This window comes from Neophocaena asiaeorientalis, unplaced genomic scaffold (genome assembly GCF_003031525.2).
Source record: "Neophocaena asiaeorientalis asiaeorientalis breed wild unplaced genomic scaffold, Neophocaena_asiaeorientalis_V1.1 scaffold108, whole genome shotgun sequence".
Lineage (NCBI taxonomy): Eukaryota > Metazoa > Chordata > Mammalia > Artiodactyla > Phocoenidae > Neophocaena > Neophocaena asiaeorientalis.
Window position 1 is genome coordinate 850,238 of NW_020173770.1, and position 20,500 is coordinate 870,737.

The 20,500-nt window shown below is 44.8% G+C and overlaps 1 protein-coding gene across 2 annotated transcripts in view; it reads left to right on the top strand.

Annotated features, from left to right (window-relative positions):
• Window positions 1-1,811: 1,811 nt before the first annotated feature.
• The window catches only part of CUNH10orf143 (chromosome unknown C10orf143 homolog), a 40,611-nt gene continuing 21,922 nt past the window's right edge, over window positions 1,812-20,500 (top strand). For both annotated transcript variants that reach the window (XM_024751583.1, XM_024751584.1), the window contains exon 1: window positions 1,812-1,960. In XM_024751583.1, the coding sequence (XP_024607351.1) occupies window positions 1,892-1,960 (69 nt within the window). In that variant the 5' untranslated portion in view covers window positions 1,812-1,891. The remainder of the gene's footprint in view (window positions 1,961-20,500) is intronic.

Sequence of the window (20,500 nt, forward strand, 5' to 3'; positions counted from 1 at the left end):
TATGCTGTTCCAGACCCCGCTGAAGGTGTTTCATGCAGTATGCATACTGCCCTTTAACACAGAATCCAAAAAATTTTGAATTCCAAAACATCTGGCCCCAAGGTCCCCCACCCCCATCTTTATTATAACTGATATTTGTCATTTAAGTTTACTGTGTACAATGTAATGATCTGATATAGGTATATACTGCAAAATGATTACTACAGTCAGGTAAGTTAACACAGCCATCACAGTTACATTTTGTGTGTGTGTGTGTTGTGAGAACTTTTAAAATCTACCCTCTGATCATCTTTCAAATATATAAAGAAAACAAGATTGCTAACTATAATCACTATGCTGTATATTACACGCCCAGAACTTAATCACCTTGGAACTGGAAGGTCCCAAGGGTTTTTGATACAGGATTAACTAGTAGTCCTAGAAGTACTAGTAGTAGAATTGAGCACTTAGTTTGTGTCAGACATTGTTCTAAGCACTTTACATTTAATCCTCCCAATACCAGAAGAGTCATCATCTTTTATAAATGAGAAAACTGACGTGATTAGCTACTTAATTTGCTGAATACCCTGCAGAAAGTAGCCCAACTGAGGAGGGATTCATGCTTTTCACCACAACGGGTAAGGACAAGTCTTTGTGACAAAAGATGCCTCCAACCGAAGCAAAACGGTCAATTTACAGTGACTCAAATAAGAGACAAGACAAGACGTCTGGAGATTGGTGGTCAGCTGGTTTGGGGTTGGTTCAGAAGCTCACATTGTTAGAGCCTGGATGCCTTCCTACTTTTCACTAAGTTTCCAACCAGCTGCCCTCATGGTGATAAGAAGGCTGCAGCAGCTCCAGGGAGCTTCCACTGGCAACAACAGCAGGAAACAACTAAGCCCCCAACCATCCAGCCCCTTTTTTAAACAGTAAGGAACATCTGTCCCAGAGCCAGCCATGCCCCTAACAGACCCACTAGCCAATCACTGTCAAAGGACTGGCTTATACTAATTTTAGTTAACCAGAAAGGATCTCGGGCTCGGCGCTTTGGTGCAGAAGCCGGTGGGGCTCTGCGGTGGGGTACGGCGGCCGGCCGAGCCTGAGCACGCTCCAGCCTGGACAGGTCCCTCGGCTCCCTGAGATGAGGGCAGTGCAGCTCCGCACAGCACTGGGTCGGGGGTGCGATGCCCACGGTTTGGGGACTGCTCACAGAGGGAATCCCACCCCACGACGGCGCGGACAGCAAGGCCTCGGTTTCCCCTTCCGCACAGCCCAAAGGCCCCGGCAGCTCAGGCCTGCTGCCTCAGAGAAGCGGGTGCTCCCGGGGCCTCCAGACGAGAAGCTACCGCACAACGAGCAAACCCGGCAGGAGGCCACTGCGCGGTCGTGCAGCAACCGGGCGCCCACTCCCGCCCGGAAGTTGAAGCTGCATCCCCGGGACTACATCTCCCAGAGACGCCAGAGTTTCTCCCATGCTGATAAGGCCCGCTGCGCCTTCCATCAGCCAACCAGCCACAGGCAGACGGCCGCAGACTGGGCTCGGAGACCAATCACAAGAAAGGAGGCGGGCGCTCCTCCAGCCGGTCCAGGGTCTGTAGTCGAATCGTGACGAAACCCTAAGAGTAGGTTCTTTGGAGCCCCACGGCCGACTCAGTGATCGGAGAAGTGACGTTCAGCCCTCTTCCCGAATCAATGACCTGAGGCAAACGTCCCCTCGTCTCCTCAAGGCTCTGGCCTCCGCTACTCCGGTCTGTCGCCTGGGCCCGCCGGGTCTCAAGGGTTCCTTGCGGCGCCCCGCCCCCAGCCCCTCATTGGCTCCTTCGGGGCACGTGGGCGAAGAGGGCGTGGTCCGGCGGCGGCACCTTGCAGCCTGTGGGGATGAGAGGCTGGGCGGCCTCGGGCCTGGGCCCGCATGGACCCCCTGGCGCTTGGCCGGTGGCGACGGCGGAGGCCAGAGGAGCTGCAGGTTCCGGGGGACGCGGTGAGTCCCCCGGGGTCTGGGCCTTAGGAACGGGAAGGCGGCGGCTCTCGGCGGGCCCCCACTGGGCCTCGCGTCTCCTGGCGCCCTGCCTGGGAGGAGGCCCGGCCGGAGCTGGGCACGCGCACCTGCTGGGGCGGAGCGTAGTGGGCGGGGCCGCCCCCTCAGACCGCGCCGGCGCAGAGATGCGAACCCGGGCGCTCAGGAGGACTGGAGACGTAGGGTTCCTCAGATGTGCGCGGGGCTCCCTGCAAGGTCTCGATGTCTAGGTCAGGGGGGTGTCCTGCGTTCTGCACGCCGCTGTTCCTAAGTCACGCCTCCACGTGCAGGCGCTGGACTGGGTGTGGTATGGGTGCCAGGTGAGTAGACGCGCCAGTCCTTTGCTGTGAGAGAGCAGGGTAAGAGGTGATCAGTAAGGGGGGCAGGGCCTAATCAAGCTGGGGTGGGTGGGTAATCGGGGCTGTGTGAGGCTTGAAGGGGAAACAGTGTGGGTAGGAAGCGCGTAGGCTTTTAGGGAACTGAAGTCCTGTGGGGCTGGAGCAGGAGTGCAGGGCCTCTGAGCTGCGCTCTTGTCTAACACCTCTGCCTGCTAATTGCTGTTTCTCAGTTCATCTCGTTTATTTCCGTCTAAGAGCAGCAAGGATCTGCCACCATACCGAGCTTCTTCATTGTTTGTCTGCTTCTTCTGGACCTACGGGCTCCGTAAGCACGGGGTGTGCCTTCTGAGTTAATGCAGGCAACGTTTTTCTCAAAGGTTTTGCACAGCATGGCAGGAGTGACGAGCTTTCTGCTCTGCAGCATGTTTCCTCACCACCCACTGCCTGACCACGAGCCAGTATCACTTACGTTCTGTCGCAGTGGCGCCCCACTCCCTTGTGCCCTATCACAGGGCATAGGTTAAGCTTCTGGAACAGAGGGACTTCAAACCACATTGGCTCAAACCGGATGGAAGTTTGATTCTCCCGTACATTACGGTATGGAGGTGAGCCCAGGGCCGTGGAACACAGAGCCGCTAAATATAAGTATGGGACTGGTGGTACCCAGATCACAGACCTCCAGGGCCCCAGTTTCCTTTTGTCCGTGGCTTCACCACTCCCTGGGTGTTGTCCTCCAGACAGTGGGAAGTAAATAGTAGAATGACGCGATCATACTGACATTTAAAGAGCTAACTCTTTCCACAGAGCAGCTTTGTGGGAAACGTAAGGGATAATGTCAGAGGGGTGGCCAGGAGTAAATAGATCGTGAGAGGCGTCAGAGGTGCAGACAGAGGGCAGGGAGATGGTGACAGTACACAGACTTGGCTGTATATTTTGGAGGAAGGACTGTCGGGTCTTGCTGGTGGAGTGGATGTGGGAGGAAATGTAAAGGGAGGAGTCCAGGTGACTCCCAGGGTTGTGACTTGAGCACCCAGATATGCAGTGGTGCCGTCACTGAGGAAAGATTGACGTGTGACTGCAGGAGAAAATGAGGAATTCCTGTTAGGCCACACTGAGTTGTGTGTCTTAGAGACATTTAGCAGAGATGTGGCAGATACCGCCAGTCCTTGAGCGGCTACCACGTGCGTTATCAGTTTCACAACAATCCGTTATTATACCCGTATTGCCAGTGAGGAAACTCAGGTACAGAGAGGTTAATCAACTGGCCTAAGGGTACACAGCTAGCAAGTGGTGGCAGGAGGTCTTAAACCCCGCTGTCTGCCTCCAGAGCCTGTGTCCTTAACCACTGGGCTATACAGCTTCCCATGGGGGGCTTGTGGAACTAAAACATGGGACTTCAAAACGAGGTCCTAAATTGGCCGTAAAATGACGAAAAGTGTGATGCCATGGGCTGTCAGGGGTGGGGAGCCGGAGGTCACTGTTGATCAGAGAGAACAGGAAGGGCTTAATGGAAGAGACCTTGAGGGATCTTTCAGACTGGAATTGCTGAAATTAAACGCCCAGGTTGAGGCTACAACACTTCCTGATTGTGACCAAAGAAGGATGAGGTGGTGTCTTATTGCTGTGGTGTATATTGCCTCCTAATCTGATAAAGTTCTTGTTTATGTTGTATTGTGTCCTAGTCTTTGATCTAATAATCCAGATTGAGTTCAATTAAGTAGCCAAGCTCTTGTCCCAAGTTTTCCATTCTCCCTCTCACACACACACCCCCCCCTTTCAGAATTTGGTCACTCAGGAAGTGCAGCTGCTTTCCTACCTCTGTGACAGCCTAGTGGCCCTACACCCTGTGCGTTAAAACCAGCCGTGGAGTTAGGAGCTACAGCCACCAGGACCCATCTCTGGAATGAGTGAGTCTCATGAACCAGAGTCAGGTGCCTCTCCTGTAATCTTGTTAGTGTCCTGATCATGGTAAGGTTGGCTAATGTGGTAACACGTGTAGCAGTTAAATGTCAGCAGTGTTTATCGTTTCCGTTGGGTAGCCGTTTTTTGAGCATCTCTTGTGTATCAGGAACTGTTCTAGGCTCTGGAAGAAGAGACGTGAGGTCCTTGCCTAGGTTGACCCCGTGACTCGGGGCATCCAGTGCCTGGCTCCTTTCAGTCCCTTCCCACCACACTCACCATTCCTTTAAGAATAGAAGTTTCTGCCTAGAACACCTGAAGATTCATGTCTACTCAGCCTTTCATCTCCCTGAAGACTCTGCTTCCATAAAAGCTCTGTAAAGAGCAAGTGCTCTAGGCAGAGCATACCTGAGATGCCTGGGCTCACGTTGAATTGATATTTTTTTCTGGTTTAATCTGAGGTGATCCAAGATCCCTTTTCCCAGCTTTTGGTTCCTAGGGATAAGTGGCCATTTCCTGTGTTGTAATTTCTTTCCATTCTTTGTCAATGTCCTTTAGAAATAAAATAGAAGGATACATTAATTGATTGGCTATTACAGGGTTTTTTGCCTATCATTTTTCTTTCCTTTTATTTATTTTTTAACAACATTATTGGGGTATTAACAAACTACAAGTACTTAAAGTGTACAATTTGGCTTTTTGGCTATTATAAATAATGCTTTTATGAACATGTTCAAGTTTTTGTATAGACACATATTTTTATTTCTCTTGGGTATATACCTAGTGGTGGAATTTCTGGGTCATATGGTAACTCCCTAACCATTTGAGGAACTGCTAAATTGTTTTCCAAAGTGGCTGCCACATTTTACATTCCCACTGGCAGTGTATGAGGGTTTCAGTTTCTCTGCATCATCACCAACACTTAATCTGCTTTCTAAATCGTAACCATTCTAAGTGGATATGAAGTAATACCTCTTTGTAGTTTTGATTTGCATTTTCTTGATGATGTTGAGCATCTTTTCATGTGTTTCTTTGGCTATTTGTATATCTTCTTTGGAGAAATGTCTGTCAGATCCTTTGCGCATTTTTAAATTGGGTTGTTGTCTTTTTTTTAATACCAGTCCCTTATTGGATACATGATTTTCAAAATTATTCTATTTCATACCCCAGTATTTTTCCTAAAAGTCATAGTTTTAGCTTTTACATTTAGATCTACATTCCATTTCAAGTTAATTTTTATATATGGTGTGAGGTAAGGTTCCAACTTCATTCATTTGCGTGTAGGTATTAAGCTGTCCAAGCACCATTTGTTGAAAAGACTATTCTTTCCCCCCATTTAGCTGTCTTGTCACCTTTGCTGAAAACCAACCCACTGTAAATGTGAGGGTTTTTTCCTGGATTCTCAGTTCTGTTCCATTGATCAGTATGTCTGTCCTTATATCAGTACCATATTATCTTGATTACTGTAGCTTTATAGTAAGTTTTGAAACCTGGAAGTGAGAGTTCCCCAACTTTGTTCTTTTTCAACATCGTTTTTGCTATTCTGGGTTCCTTGAATTTCCATAGGAATTTTAGGATCAGCTTCTCAATTTCTGCAAAGAAGTCAGCTGGAATTCTGATAGGGATTGTATTGAATCTATAGATTAATTTGAGGAATATTATCTCTTAATATCGTAACAATATTAAGTCTCTGATCTATGTACATGTGATGTCTTTCTAAGTTTCACTGATTTTTCTCTATTGCTTTTCTATTTACTTTGTCAATAATTTTCACTCTCATCTTCTTTATTTCCCTTTTTCTTCTCATGTTGGGTTCACTGGTTCTTCTGTTTCTTGTGACTGAAGGTGGATTCTGAGGTCACTAGGTGGAGGCCTTTCATGTTTTCTAACGTAGGCACTGACCGCTATACATTTCTTCTTTAGTGCATGTAATGTTTTGTTTTTTATTTTTTCAGTTGAAAATGCTTTATAATTTTCCAGTTGATTTTTTTCTTTGATGCATTTGTTATTTAGAAGTGTGTTATTTAGTTTCCAGATATTTGGGGATTTTCTAGAGATCTTTGTTACTGCTTTCTAGTTTAATTCCACTGTGGTCCAAGAACATACTTGGTGTGACTTGAATCCTTTGAAGTTTACTGACACTTTTTTCTTTTTCTGAAATTTAATTTAATTTAATTTTAAAATTTTATTGTAAGAATGCTTAACATGAGATCTGTCCTCTTAACAAATCATAGGTGTACAATCAGTTATTGTTGACTGTAGGTACAGTGTTGTACAGCGGGTCTCTGCTGATGAATAACTCTCCATTTCCTCCTCTCCACAGCCCCTGGTAGTTGGCATTCCAGTCTTCGTTTTGTGAATTTGACTATTTTAGATACCTCGTATAAATTGAATCATGCAGTACTCGTCTTTCATTATCTTGCATATTTTGCTTAGCATAATGTCCTCAATGCCCCTCCATGTTGTTGCATATTGCGAAATTTCCTTCTTTTTAAGGGCTGAATGGTATTCATTGTTTGAATATACCACCTTTTCTCTATCCATTCATTTGAAATGGACATTTAGGTTGTTTCTACATCTTGGCCATTGTGCATAGTGCTGCAGTGAACATGGACATGCTAAATATCTCTTTGAGATGTTGATTTCAATTCTTTTTGATAAATGTCCAGAAGTAGGGTTGCCAGATCATATGGTATTTTTAATTTTTTTGAGGAACCTCCATACTGTTTTTCCTATGAGATGACTTCTTTTATGACTCAAAATATGGTCAGTCTTGAAAAATGTGTATTCTGCTGTTGAGTGAAGTGTTCTATAAGTGTCAGTTAAGTCAAGTTGGTTGATAGTTTGGTGTATATCTTCTGTATCCTTAACAATTTTTTTCATGTCCTATAATATTTTTAATGTTGTAACAGTTTTTGTGAGATGGTATTGAAACCTCTGAATATAATTGTAGATTTGTCTTTTCTCCATGCAAACAACTTGCAAAAACTCCTTGCAAAAACGTCTATAAGTTTTTGTTTCATGAACTGTGAAACTCTTATGTGCATATACATTTATGAATTGTATGTCATCTTGATTAAATGACTCCTTTGTCATTATGAAATCACCTTTTATATCCCTGGTAACATTCTCCATTCTGAAATTTATTTTGTCTGATATTAGTATAGCCACCTTTGCTTTCTTTGGATTGGTGTTAGCATTGTATATCTTATTTTACCTTTTTACTTTTACTCTATTTGTATCTTTGTATTAAAGTGAGTTTCTTGTAGACAGTCTATAATTGGGGTTTTTTTGTTACTCAGTCTGACAATCTCTGCCTTTTTATTAGAGTATTTAGTCTATTTACTTTTAATGTGACTGTTGATATAATTAGATTAAAGTCTGTCATCTTGCTTTTTGTTTTTTATTTGTTTTATTTCTTTTTGGTTTAGTAAGATATTTTTTATGATTTCATGTTGTTTCCTTCATTGACTTAACTGTAACTTTGTTTTTTGCTTTATGATTTAGAATGTGCATCTTCAAATTGTACAGTCTGTCATCAAGTGGTACCATACCACTGTACATGTAAGAACCTTACAATATACACTTCATCCCTCTCCTCTCTGCTTTTCTGCTTTTGTCCTACAGTTTACCTTGATATATGTTGTAAACCATACTATATTATTACTATTTCTGCTTAAACAGTCAGTCATCTTTTAAAGAAGTTTCAGTAACAGGAGCAAAAACTTAACTGTTTGTCCACAGAGTTGCCATTTCCAGTGCACTTCATTCTTTTGTGTAGATTCGTATTTCCATCTGGTTTTATATTTTGGTTTTCTTCCTGAAGGAATTCTTTTAACATTTCTTATAGGACAAACCTACTGATGATAAAAATTTTGACCTTTTGTATGTCTTTACTTCACCCTCATTTTTGAAAGATATTTCTACCACATATGGAATTCTAAGTTGGTAGTTTTTTCTTTCAGTACTTTAAAGATGTTGCTGTGCTGTCTTCCTAATTGGTTTGTTTCTAATGAGAAATTTGCCGTCATCCCATCTCTGTTCCTCAGAATGTAAAATCTTTGGTCTCTGTGTCCTTTTAGTTTTCTCTTTATCAGTGGCTTTGAGCAATTTGCCCATGATGTTCTTTGGTATAATTGTCTCCATGTTTTTGTGTGTTTGGTGTTACTGAAATTCTTGGATCTGTGCGTTTATAGTTTTCCTCAAACTTGGGACATTTTCAGCCATTATATCTTGAAATATTTTTTTCTGTTTCCCCTCTCTTCTCTCCTACTGGAACTCCAATTATACATCATTTAAGCTTCTTGAGGTCATACCACTGATGCTCTGTTCATTTTTAAAAATCTCTTTTCTTTATTTTCAGGTAGTTTCTATTGCTGTGCCTTCAAGTCCACTAACCTTTTCTTCTGCAGTGTCTAATCTGCTGTTGATTATATCCGTTACTTTTTTTTTAATCTCAGACATTGTAGATTTCAACTTACAACGTTTGATTGGGATTTAAAGTATCTTCCATATCTCTGTGTAGCATTCCAAACATACAGAATACAGTCAAAATAACTTTCTAAATGTCCTTCTCTGCTAATTCTTACATCTGTGTCAGTTTGGGGCCAGCTTTGATAGGTTGTTCTCTTCACTGTGCATTGTATTTTTCTGCTGCTTTGCTGGTCAGATATTGTGCATTTTACTGTATGGGGTGCTGGATATTTTTAGATTCCTGTAAACATGCTTGAACTTTGTTCTGGGTCACAGATAAGTTACTTGGAAAAAGTTTGAGCCTTTGGATCATGCTTTTAAGATTTGTTAGGTGAGACCAGAATAGGGCTTGGTCTAGGGCTAATAACTCCCTACTCCTGAAGCAAGATCTGTGTAGTCTGCCCTCTGCGTCATGAGTCCTGAGGTTTTCCAGGTTTGGTGGCAGGGTCAGACAGTATTCCCAGCCATGTCTGAGCACCAGGCACTACTGCTTCTAATGCTTCCGGGCGGCTCTTTTCCTGCCCTTGGGTACTTTACACATGTATGCTGATCAGCACTCAGCTGTATGTGTGTGCCTCATCCTGTCTCTTGCTCTAGGCCACTGTCTTTTCTCCAGGGCTCTTTCCTGTGAGCCCCCAACATGCTGAGGAATGTGTTATGAACTCAGGGAAGCCCCCAGGCTCTGCCTCGGTTCCCCTTGCCATGCCGCAGCCTGGAAACTCAAGGCAGTGAGGGAGGGCAGGTATAGGGCTCAGCCCATTTGTGTTCTTCTCTCAGGGGTCACTGTTCTTTGTTACTTGTTGGTCAGTGTCTTGAAATCTGTTGTTTCATTTATTTTGTCCATTTTTGGTTGTTTCATGCAGGAGGGTGAACCTGGTCCCCGTTGCTCCATCTTGGCCTGAAGAGCTACTTGCATTATTGATTCAAAGCTTACAGAAAGAAGTTGCAACACACACACATATACTCAGTAAAGTTGAGTTTGAGGCACTCCTTAAACAGTGCCGGAATGTCAGTTGTGAATGCTTTCTATCTGTTTTGACTTAGAAGGCACTCCTTAAACAGTGCCGGAATGTCAGTTGTGAATGCCTTCTATCTGTTTTGACTTAGAAGACACTCCTTAAACAGTGCCGGAATGTCAGTTGTGAATGCCTTCTATCTGTTTTGACTTAGAATATTTAAAAGTTTGTGTAGGCTGTGCACTGCAGCAGCGAATCACCGCTAGCTAAAACCGCTAACAATGTGAATGCTTTCTGCACAGCATTTAGCTTGTCGGCCCTGGTGTGACTTTATTTAGCTGTGCTGTGTGGGCTCTTCTGCCGGTTGAAGATGCTCAGGTGCACATGCTGTTGGCAGACATGTTTTTCCTTGTGGGCACCACACCTGCACCTGGGTCATGTCTTCAGTCCAGGGATGAGCAGGCTTGAGCTTTGTGAGAGGGCAGGTAATTGTGAGTTGCAGTCTGGAATGTTTTTGATGCAGCTGTTGAAATTTAGATGTGAGTAAATTGTAAACTTCCAATCTGCCGTTTTCACCAATCTTGGTATTATGAATAGCTGCCCCTAAATTAGAAGGCCGAGGATATTTTATATCCACTCTTTCTCTGGATAACTTTTAGATCTGCCTTTATTAACACTTGAAAAGTTATCCAGTAAAGCTAGTGGTCCTTGTAGGCAAAACCACTTAGACATATTGATGGCTTTAACTCCATCCAGGTTGTCCTATGGGGTTGAACTTACAAAGTGAGAAAATTCAGAGTTAAATTTGCTTGTTTCGTCCTGTAGGATGTAGGTTTTATGGCTCATCTGCTGAATGAGATCCCCACTGTGAAAATCTAATGAACAGGGGCTTCCCTGGAGGCGCAGTGGTTAGGAATCTGCCTGCCAGTGCAGGGGACATGGGTTCGAGCCCCAGTCCGGGAACATCCCACATGCCGCGGAGCAACTAAGCCCGTGCGCCACAACTGCTAAGCCTGTGCTCTAGAGCCCACGAACCACAACTACTGAGCCCACGTACCACAACTACTGAATCCCATGTGCCTAGAGCCCATGCTCTGCAACAAGGAAAGCCACTGCAATGAGAAGCCCATGCACTGTAGCGAAGAATAGACCCCGCTCACCGCAACTAGAGAAAGCCCACGTGCGGCAACGAAGGCCCAACCCAGCCAAAAATAAATTAAAAAGCAAAACTAAACAAAAAAACCTAATGTATAGTAGCTGATGATGCGGACCCCTGACAAAGCCGTTTTGTTTTGCCTTTCTGTGGCCACTCTTCATTCTAAATAATTGTAACCCACTCTTCAAGAAACAAGTTATTTATTTCTCTCACCTGTCTTTTAGTTTAGAAATCATCTGTTGAGCCACTTCGTATTATCTGGTCTACTCAGTTTAATTGTATTCAGCCATTCTTCCATCTTGAAAAAGGAAATTTATCAATCATAATTCACCTTCAGTTATAACTCTAATACAAATACTCATACTGCCAGCTACACATAGCCTCAATCATTTCTGGTTTTCAGCAGATTTCTTTGTACATGACACAGAAAAGTCAAAATGAGGTTAGGTCAGTCAGGAGGTAGTTTTCCATGGTTTGGGCCCTTGTAGGTGTCTGTTGTGTTCAGCAGTGGCCCATGGAGGACCATGACCTGGCGCCTGCTTCTCTAATTGCCAGGGGCCCAGAGCCAAGCGAGGCACCCAGTAGGTGTTCAGCACCTACTTTGTGACTGCTTAACGTGGAAGAGCATGTGTGTATGTGTGTTTAACTGAAAAGAAATGAAGGGGGGATTACATTGATGCGTAAAATTGTTGATATTTTCAAAGTTTCATTTATTTAGGGGAAATTATAAATCAGCTGAGTGCAGTGTTCCCCTTCAGAACCATGCCCGTGGCCCATGACCTCTCAGATTTCCCTTTTGCGCTTATCATCAAGACCACGTTGATTAGGGTTTTTAAAATATTAAGTGTACAATGAAGCGATTTTTCGTCACTTTAGTTTTGCAACCATCACCACCCAGTTTTAGACTGCTTCACCTCAGAAAGAACTCTTGTGCCCGCTTGCAGTGACTCCCGTTCCCACCCCCAGTTCCAGTCAAGTGCTGATCTACTTTCTGTTTCTCTAGATCTGCCTTTTCTGGACATTTCATGTAAACAGAATCATACAGTGTGTGGTTTTGCAGCTGACTTCTTTCTCTCTCATAATGTTTTTTGAGGTTCATCCATGATGAAGCATATATTAGTATATTGTTTTTTGACTGCTAAATAATATTCCATTGTATAGATATCCCACATTTTGTTTATTCATCAGCGGATGGACATTGGGGCTGCTTTTCCTTTTTGGCTATTATGCATAGTGCTGAGAACTCACAAGGGTCACATAGAGATCACTGTGTGGACATAACTTTTCATTTCTGCTAGATAGATGTCGCTCACTGGAATGGCTGGTTCCAATGGTAAATTTATGTTTAACTTCCTAGAAACTGCCAGACTGTTTCCCAAAGTGGCAGTAGCATCTTGCACCTCCACTGGCGTCCTGTGAGCATTCTGGTTTGTCCACATCCTCACGGTGTCTGTCGTTTTGATTATAGTCATCCTCGTAGGTGTGAAGTTAGGTATTCACAGCAATATAAATTTGCATTCCCCTAACGACGAACGACGTTGAAGATCTTTTTATGTGTTTATTAATCATTTATATCTTTCTTGGTGGACTGTCTATTCAGGTTTTTTGCCCATTAAAAAAAATAGCTTTATTTATGTATAATTTTAAATGGGTTCCTGGACCCAGTTCCAGTGTGTGTATGTGTTGGGAGAGAGGCTTGCCCACAGCAGTTCTTGGACACCAGTAGGATGTCCAAGGATTCAGCTCAATCCTGACACTAACTACCTAGGGACAGCATCAGATCCCACAGGCAAAGGGCTCAGTCCCCCAAGGCTGCCCTGCACTTCAGATGCCCGGCGAAAGCTCAGGTTGTTACCAACTGGCTGTAAATCAGAGGGTCCCACGACCCCCTCCTTAGATTCTATTAACTTCCTAAAACAGCTCACAGAACTCAGGAAGCCCGTTTACTCACTAGATTACCAATTTATTGTAAAAGGACATTGAAGGATACGAATCAACAGCCAGATGGAGAAACACATAGGATGAGTTCCTGAACAAAGGGGGTTCTGTCTTCCTGGAGCTTGGGGCCTGGCACACTGGTTGTGGAAGCGTCTGGTTCCCCATACTGGAAGCTCTCCGAACCCCCTCCTTCTGGGTTTTGTGGCGGCTTTGTTATGTACACATGATTGAACACTGACTCTGCCCCCTCCCCACTCCCCGGAAATCAGGGGGTGGGACTGAAAGTTCCATCCATCTAGTTTTCTGCCTTGTTCCTCAGGCAGCAAGTCCCCCCACCCCCCAGGTGCTTTTCCAAAGTCACTTCATTAGCATAAACCCAGTCGAGGTGGAAAGGGGCTTGTTATGAATAAGGAGACACCCACTTCACCTTTATGGCTGTGAAGTGGTTTCAGGAACTGAGGACTAGAGACCACGTATTATGACGGAGAACACTCACATTGCTCTAATCGCGTGGCAAATTCCAAGGGTTTTGGGAGCTGTGATCTAGGAACCATGGACAAAGACCAAATATATCTGAAAAATACGTGTTGGTCACCGGAATGACCATATATATATTTCTTATAAATCACAGTATTGCAGATTTGTATACCGTTAAGTCCACTCTGTTAAAGTGCACGGATCCGTGGTTTTAGTGTACGTACAGGGTTGTGTAGACATCATCGTAATCGAATTTCAGAACGTTTTCATCACCCCCAAAGAAACCTGGTACCCACTAGCAGCTCCCCCTCCCCCAGCTCTGTCTCTTGATTTGCCTGCTCTGGCCAGTTCATATACATGGAATCACACAGTATTTGGTCTCTTGTGACTGGCTTCTTTCACTTAGTGTAATAATGTTTTTAAGGTTCATTCATATTGAAGCATATATCAGTATTTTATTCCGTCTTGTTTCTAAGTAATATTGCATTGTATAGATAATACCACATTTTATTTAACCATTTCTCAGGTGATGGACATTCAGGTTGTTTGCACTTTGGGGATTTTATAAGTAATGATGCTGTGAACATTCATGACCGAGTTTTTGTGTGGACATGTTTTCATCTCTCTTGGGTGGGTACCTAGCTGTGGAATTGCTGGGTTGTCAGCTAACTCTGCACTTAACATTTTGAGGAATCACCAAACTGCTTTGTAAAGCAGCTGCAGCATTTAAATTCCCACTAGCAACAAATGAGTGTCCCATTTTCTCCACATCCTTGCCAACACTTGTTTGGATTATAACCATTCTAAGTGGGTGGGAAGTGGTATCCCATTGTGGGTTTTTTTTTTGTTTTTTGTTTTGCTGTACGCAGGCCTCTCCCATTGCGGAGCACAGGCTCCGGACGCGCAGGCTCAGCGGCCACGGCCCACGGGCCCAGCCGCTCCTCGGCCTGTGGGACCTTCCCGGACTGGGGCACGAACCCGTGTCCCCTGCATCAGCAGGCGGACTCTCAGTCACTGCACCACCAGGGAAGCCCCATTGTGGTTTTGATTTGCCTTTTTCTAATGACTAATGATGTTGAACATCTTTTCATGTACTTATTGACCGTATGTATATCTTTTTTTTTTTTTAATTTCAGTCAGTTTTAATGAGGTATGGAAATATTGAAAGTTATCAGGAGAGACATTTTATGACAACACAATATTTCCCATATTTTTAACCCCAAAATTTCTTTTTTTTTTTTAACATCTTAATTGGGGTATAATTGCTTTACAATGGTGTGTTAGTTTCTGCTTTATAACAAAGTGAATCAGTTATACATATACATATGTTCCCATATCTCCTCCCTCTTGCGTCTCCCACCCTCCCCATCCCATCCCTCCAGGCGGTCACAAAGCACTGAGCCGATATCCCTGTGCCATGCGGCTGCTTCCCACTAGCTATCTACCTTACTACGTTTGTTAGTGTGTATATGTCCATGACTCTCTCTCACCCTGTCACAGCTCACCCTTCCCCCTCCCCATATCCCCAAGTCCGTTCTCCGGTACCGTATGTATATCTTTGTTGGCAGAATTACTATTCAGATCCTTTGCGCGTTTAAAAAAGTGTGTTGTCTTCTTGTGAAGTTGAAAGACTTCTTTATATATTCTGGAGACAAGTCCTTTAACGTGTGTATGGTATGTAAACAGTTTCTTCAAGAATGTGCCTTGTCTTTTTACTTTCTTAATGGTGTCCTTTGGAGCCCCAAAGTTTTCGATATTGATCAAATCCAATTTATCAATTTGTTTCTTTTACGAGTCATGCTTTTGCTGTCACATCTAAAAAAATCTTTGCCTAACCAAAGATCACAGAGATATTCTCCTATGTTCTCCTCTAAAAATTTAATACTTTTAGTTCTGACATTTAGCTCTCTGATCCATTTTGAGTTCATCTTTGTGTGTGGTAAACGATAGGGCCCTGTGTTTCTCTTTGTGCGTATGGATATAGAATTACACCAGCACCATTTCTTATAAAGACTCTTCTTTCTCTTTTGAATTGTCTCGGCACTCTTGTCAAAAGTTAGTTGGCCATAAATGGAAGGGTTTGTTCTGGACTCTCAATTCCATTCCATTGATCTGCTATGTGTATCCCTGTGCCATTACCACACTATCTTGATTACTATAGCTTTATATTAAGTTTTGAAATATTTTTTCATACATTATTGTAAAGTTTTTAGTGTTGCTTTAGTGTATGTTTCAGTCTTGTCTCCCCAGTTAGAATGAATGCACACTGAGCCCCAGCTCTGCCATCTCAAATCACCAGGCAAGTTACCTGAGGTTTGTGGACTTCATAGAAATAAAATTCCCTATCCTTCCTACGTCGCAGAATTTTTGTTTGTTATTGAAATAACAAATGCACGGACTTCCCTGGTGGCGCAGTGGTTAAGAATCCGCCTGCCAAGGCAGATAGAACCCTTCCCGGACCAGGGTTCTATCCCACTTGCCGCGGAGCAACTAAGCCCGTGCGCCACAACTGCTGAAGCCCATGCGCCTAGAGCCCGCGCTCCACAACCAGAGAAGCCACAACAATGAGAAGCCCGCGCACCACAAAGACCCGCTCGCCGCAACTAGAGAAAACCCACACGCAGCAACGAAGACCCAAATGCAGCCAAAAAACCCCAAAAAACCAAAAAGAACACATGCAGAAACACTCCAAGCTGTAGTTTTTTACCATTGCAGGGACGGTTACTAGGCTCCACCTGTGGTGAGTAGATTTTTACAATTTAGGGTTATAGTGTCCTTGGTAAACCATGCAAGCAGAATTAATCCTCAGCCTAGAGTGTGCATTTATTTGTCTTTTAACTGGAAGTAAAGAGTGGTTTTTCTTCACTCTCCTCCGCTACCTTCCTCTAGGGAACCAGCTCTCACTCCTGCCTGAGGCTTAACCTCGTTCATCTCCTCCTCGGGAGGTGATGCATTCTCTTTGCCGAGCTAGACTTGGTCCAGGGCGTGGATGCAAGCCCGTGCCCGGTAAGGTGAGGAGTCTTCTGGAAAGGGCAGCTGAGGGAAGCGCAGCATCTCGATATTACGGTCCACGTGGCTGAAGTCCTGGGATGCCCTGACAACATGGGGTTGAGAGTAGGGACCCTAGCTTCTGGTGTTTTCTGTAGTTTGCTCTGTGCCGCAGAAAGCAACCCCTCCCCAAGAGCGCAAGGTCGTTTGCAAGTGTCACTGAGGGGGAATCTCTGCTTGATGGAAACACGCTTCCTTTCTCAATGACAGTCTGCAGGCCTTATTAATCCTGTTCATAAGCACTAAGGGTTCTGTACCAGAGCTGATGGGCGTCTGCATCAGCTATTCCAGAAAAAGGAAACTTGCTTTACTACGATAGAGTTAAAAGTAACCTATAAAAACCCACTCAGCAAATTTTCTGATAACTAGAACTCAGTTAACCAGCATCACACATTTATAATACAAATAATGTTTCGAATAATCTCCATTAGTCAATAAAAATCCTTAAATACCTTTGAAATGAAAGCTGAGATTATTGTGTGTGTGTGTGTAGAGAATTACCTTAAATTGCATTACCAACTTCTAACGATTTACACTGGCGTTCTAACTTAAATATGCTTGACATACATTAGCATATGTGTTATATATGCTTAACTTAAGGTTTTTAAGAGCATGCCATTTCTTGCAGTGCTGACTGAAGAGGATACACGCTGTGTTTCTGTCAGGGTTCAGGAAGTTGGCGTCTTTATCTTCCACATCCTTCTCCAGCACAGAGTCGAGAAATGGGTTTCCAGTGGTGGCCGCACGTCTGGGTTCAGTCCAGGGCAGAGCTGGCCCTCGACAGAGCCGGGCTGGACGGTGCTCTGTGTGCTCCCTGTTGCTGGCTCACCCATGTGTGCCCGGGCGCATCAGGAGAACAGCCCCCGTCTGGTTTCTACGAGCCAGGGCTGTGCACTCCGTTTCTGCCAGCTCGTGAAACCTTTACCCCACCTCCCGTTCACCCCACTCACCAAGCTCGCCGGGGCCCCATCACTTCCAGTAAAGGAAAGAGTCCTGGCAGCAAAGGCATGACCTGCCTTCTCAATGGAGGGGAGCTTGTCTTTCCCAGACATGCCAGCTGTGTGTCCCATCATTGTGGGAACATGATACATCTTTTATGTTTTAATTTATGCATCTTATCAAGTGTCTTCTCCTACTCAACCATGTTCCTGTTTCAACTCCTCTCTGGCGAGGTTGCTGTTCGGTAGATCTTCAGTTATCAAGTAATGGGGTCTTTGTGTATACTCAGGATTTTAATTTTGTTTATACAGAGCAAGAGTCTTTTATTTGGGTCATAAAAGCAGAGTCTTCATCTGCTTTTATGAAGGCTGACAGAGCCTCTCTAGTAGGGAGTGGAAGAGAGCAGGCCATGCAGCACAAGCATCCTGGAGTTAAATGCCTCTGCATCCTTCGTCTTCCTCTGGTCCAGGCCAATCCCAAGTAAATGATATGGATCAGTATCGTATGCGGCCAGCTTTCAACAATCCACAGTAAATGGCAGAAAACATGAATAATTTAATCCACTCAGCTGGCTGAGGGCCACCAAGCAGGTGATCCCCACATTACCTAGAGGAGCACAGCCCTCGCCGAGCACCCCAGTGTCAGTGTGGCTCCCCCTTTCCGCTGCCCCGGGATTTGGGGACCCAGCCCCGGCCACCTGAGCACCGCGAGGAGTGTCAGCTTGTCGCCGGCTGTGGTCCCAGGTCTGCTGACCTTACTGTGCCAGGTGTTATTAGACGCCAGAGAGGAAGAGTTTAGAGTGTAGCTCCAGCGTGTGTAGACTCCATCCAGAAAGTATGGCTTGCGGCCGCAGTCGCCCACCCACGCCCTTTGCTTTCCTTCTTGGCAAGTGGTGTTGGGAAGGAGCGAGGGAGACAGTAATACCGCAGTTATACCAGCCTGTGACGCTACTGACGGGAAAGTCGCAGCCTGTGTGTAACATGGCACGGGCGCGTTTAGTATCTCCACTTTGTCCCTTTGCCCCGATGTTTCTTCCGCCGTCCCGCGCAGCACGCGGTGTCCTGGTTCCCTGACCAGGGATGGAACCCGCGCCCCTGCAGTGCAAGCGCGGCATCTTAACAACCGGACCGCCAGGGAAGCCCTGCCCAGATTATTGGAGCTTGACAGTAAACCCCTTTTACACGTCATGCCTCTTTTTAAAGTGTAAAGACTGAGCAGATCCTGAGTAACCGGAGATCTAGGTCCTTGGTCTTCCCTTCTTCAACACTTTGGTCGACTCAGGTGGGACCCAGAAGGCGGCGTCATTTCCAATCGCGAAGGCAATCCACATGATTACGGCAGTATTTGGCAGTACTTTGATACACTAGAAAACAACATGGAAATCAAATTACACTTAACAAGGGGACGTAGCAGAGCCTGCAGTTGAATTTAAAGAACAAAGACAGTCAGTGGGCACCAGCAACGGGACGGTGCTTCCTGTGGAGGAGACGCGGAGCTGCGGGCACTGGCCTCGCGTGGACCCAATGCCCTGGTCGCCAGGACCTCTCGGCTGGCAGGGGTTTCTTCCCCACAGGCTCAGGGCCGAGCTGGGGAGGTGGGGACGCGGCTCTCCTCTGTGGCTGGCGACAGGGCATTGCAAGTGTTTTGCATGGTGCGTTTTAAGAGGGATCTTGACGATTTAGGAACTCCAGGGCAGCGTGTCTAGGATGGGAAGACTGTGGAAAACCTCAGATACAGGATAGTGAAAGGCAGTAGGAAAGTTTGGCTGGAGAGAATAGCCTCAAAAGTACCTGAGAGCTGTCTTCACACATCGGAAAGGATTTTTATCTTATACACCTGTCACTGTTTACTTTATGTTGCTCAAGAGGGAAAAATTAGAACTAGCGGGCTGTGGGAAGGCAATTCGGCTTGCATCCCTATTTCTAGAAGTGTGGCATACATGCCACAGTGGGTACGAGAGACTTTCTTACCTTCATTTTAAGAATTTTATTTCAGGATCGTTTTAGATTTACAGAAAGGTTGGGGAAAAAAAACAAAAACCCAAATATAGAGAATTCATGAACACCCTTCACCTAAACAGCGTACGTAATCGTAGTGCAGTTAGCAAACCATGAAGTTCACATTGGTGCAGGACGATTAACCAAACTACAGACCTTATTCCAGTTTCACCTGTTTTCCCACTAACATCCTTTTTCTGTTCCTGGATCTAATCCAGGACCCCACATTGCACTTAGTCCTGGTGTTTGCTTAGACTTTTCCAGTCTATGAGGTTTCCTCAGTCTTTCCTGACCTTGGCACTTTTTTTTTTTTTTTAGTAAATTTATTTATTTTTGGCTGTGTTGGGTCTTCGTTGCTGCGTGCGGGCTTTCTCTAGTTGCGGCGAGTGGGGCTACTCTTCCTTGGGGTGCACGGGCTTCTCATTGCAGTGGCTTCTCTTGTTGTGGGACACGGGCTCTAGGCGCATGGACTTCAGTAGTTGTGGCACGCGGACTCAGTAGTTGTGGCATGCGGGCTCAGTGGTTGTGGCTTGCGGGCTCTAGAGCTCAGCCTCAGTAGTTGTGGTGCATGGGCTTAGTTGCACCACAGCATATGGGGTCTTCCCGGACCAGGGCTTGAACCCATGTCCCCTGCATTGGCAGGCGGATTCTTAACCACTGTGCCACCAGGGAAGTCCCAACCTTGGCACTTTTAAGGAGCAGTGGTCAGTTATTTTGCAGAAGAACGTCACTCAATTTTGGTTGTTCAGCATTTTCTGTCATGAGGTTGAGGCCATGCATTTTCGGGCACGTATATCACAGAGGTGATGTTACACTTTCTTAGCGCATCCCATCGGGGGTCCATGATGTCAGGATGTCTCATTACTGGTGAGATTAACCTTCATTCTATCTCTGGATGAAGGTGGTTTCATCCCCTGTAAAGTTACTGGTTTTCTCTTCATAATTAATACATACCTTGGGGGAGATACTTTGAGACTGTGCCATATCCTACTTCTCCTTAAACCTTTGCCTACTGATTTAGCATCTATTAGTAAATCTTGCCTGAAATATTTTTCACTGTGGTGTATACTTAATGATGATTTTGTCTTTCCCTCATTCATTTTATACTTACTAATTAGAATTCATCTGCAGGGAAGAGCTATTCTTTCTCCCCCAATTATTCAATTATTTTTGTTTTGGTTAGCCTCACAGGTATTTATTCTGTGGATTACAATCCACTGCTATTGTTATTTATTTTATTGCTTGAGCTGTTTCAGCTTTGGCCGTTAGGAACTCTTTCAGGT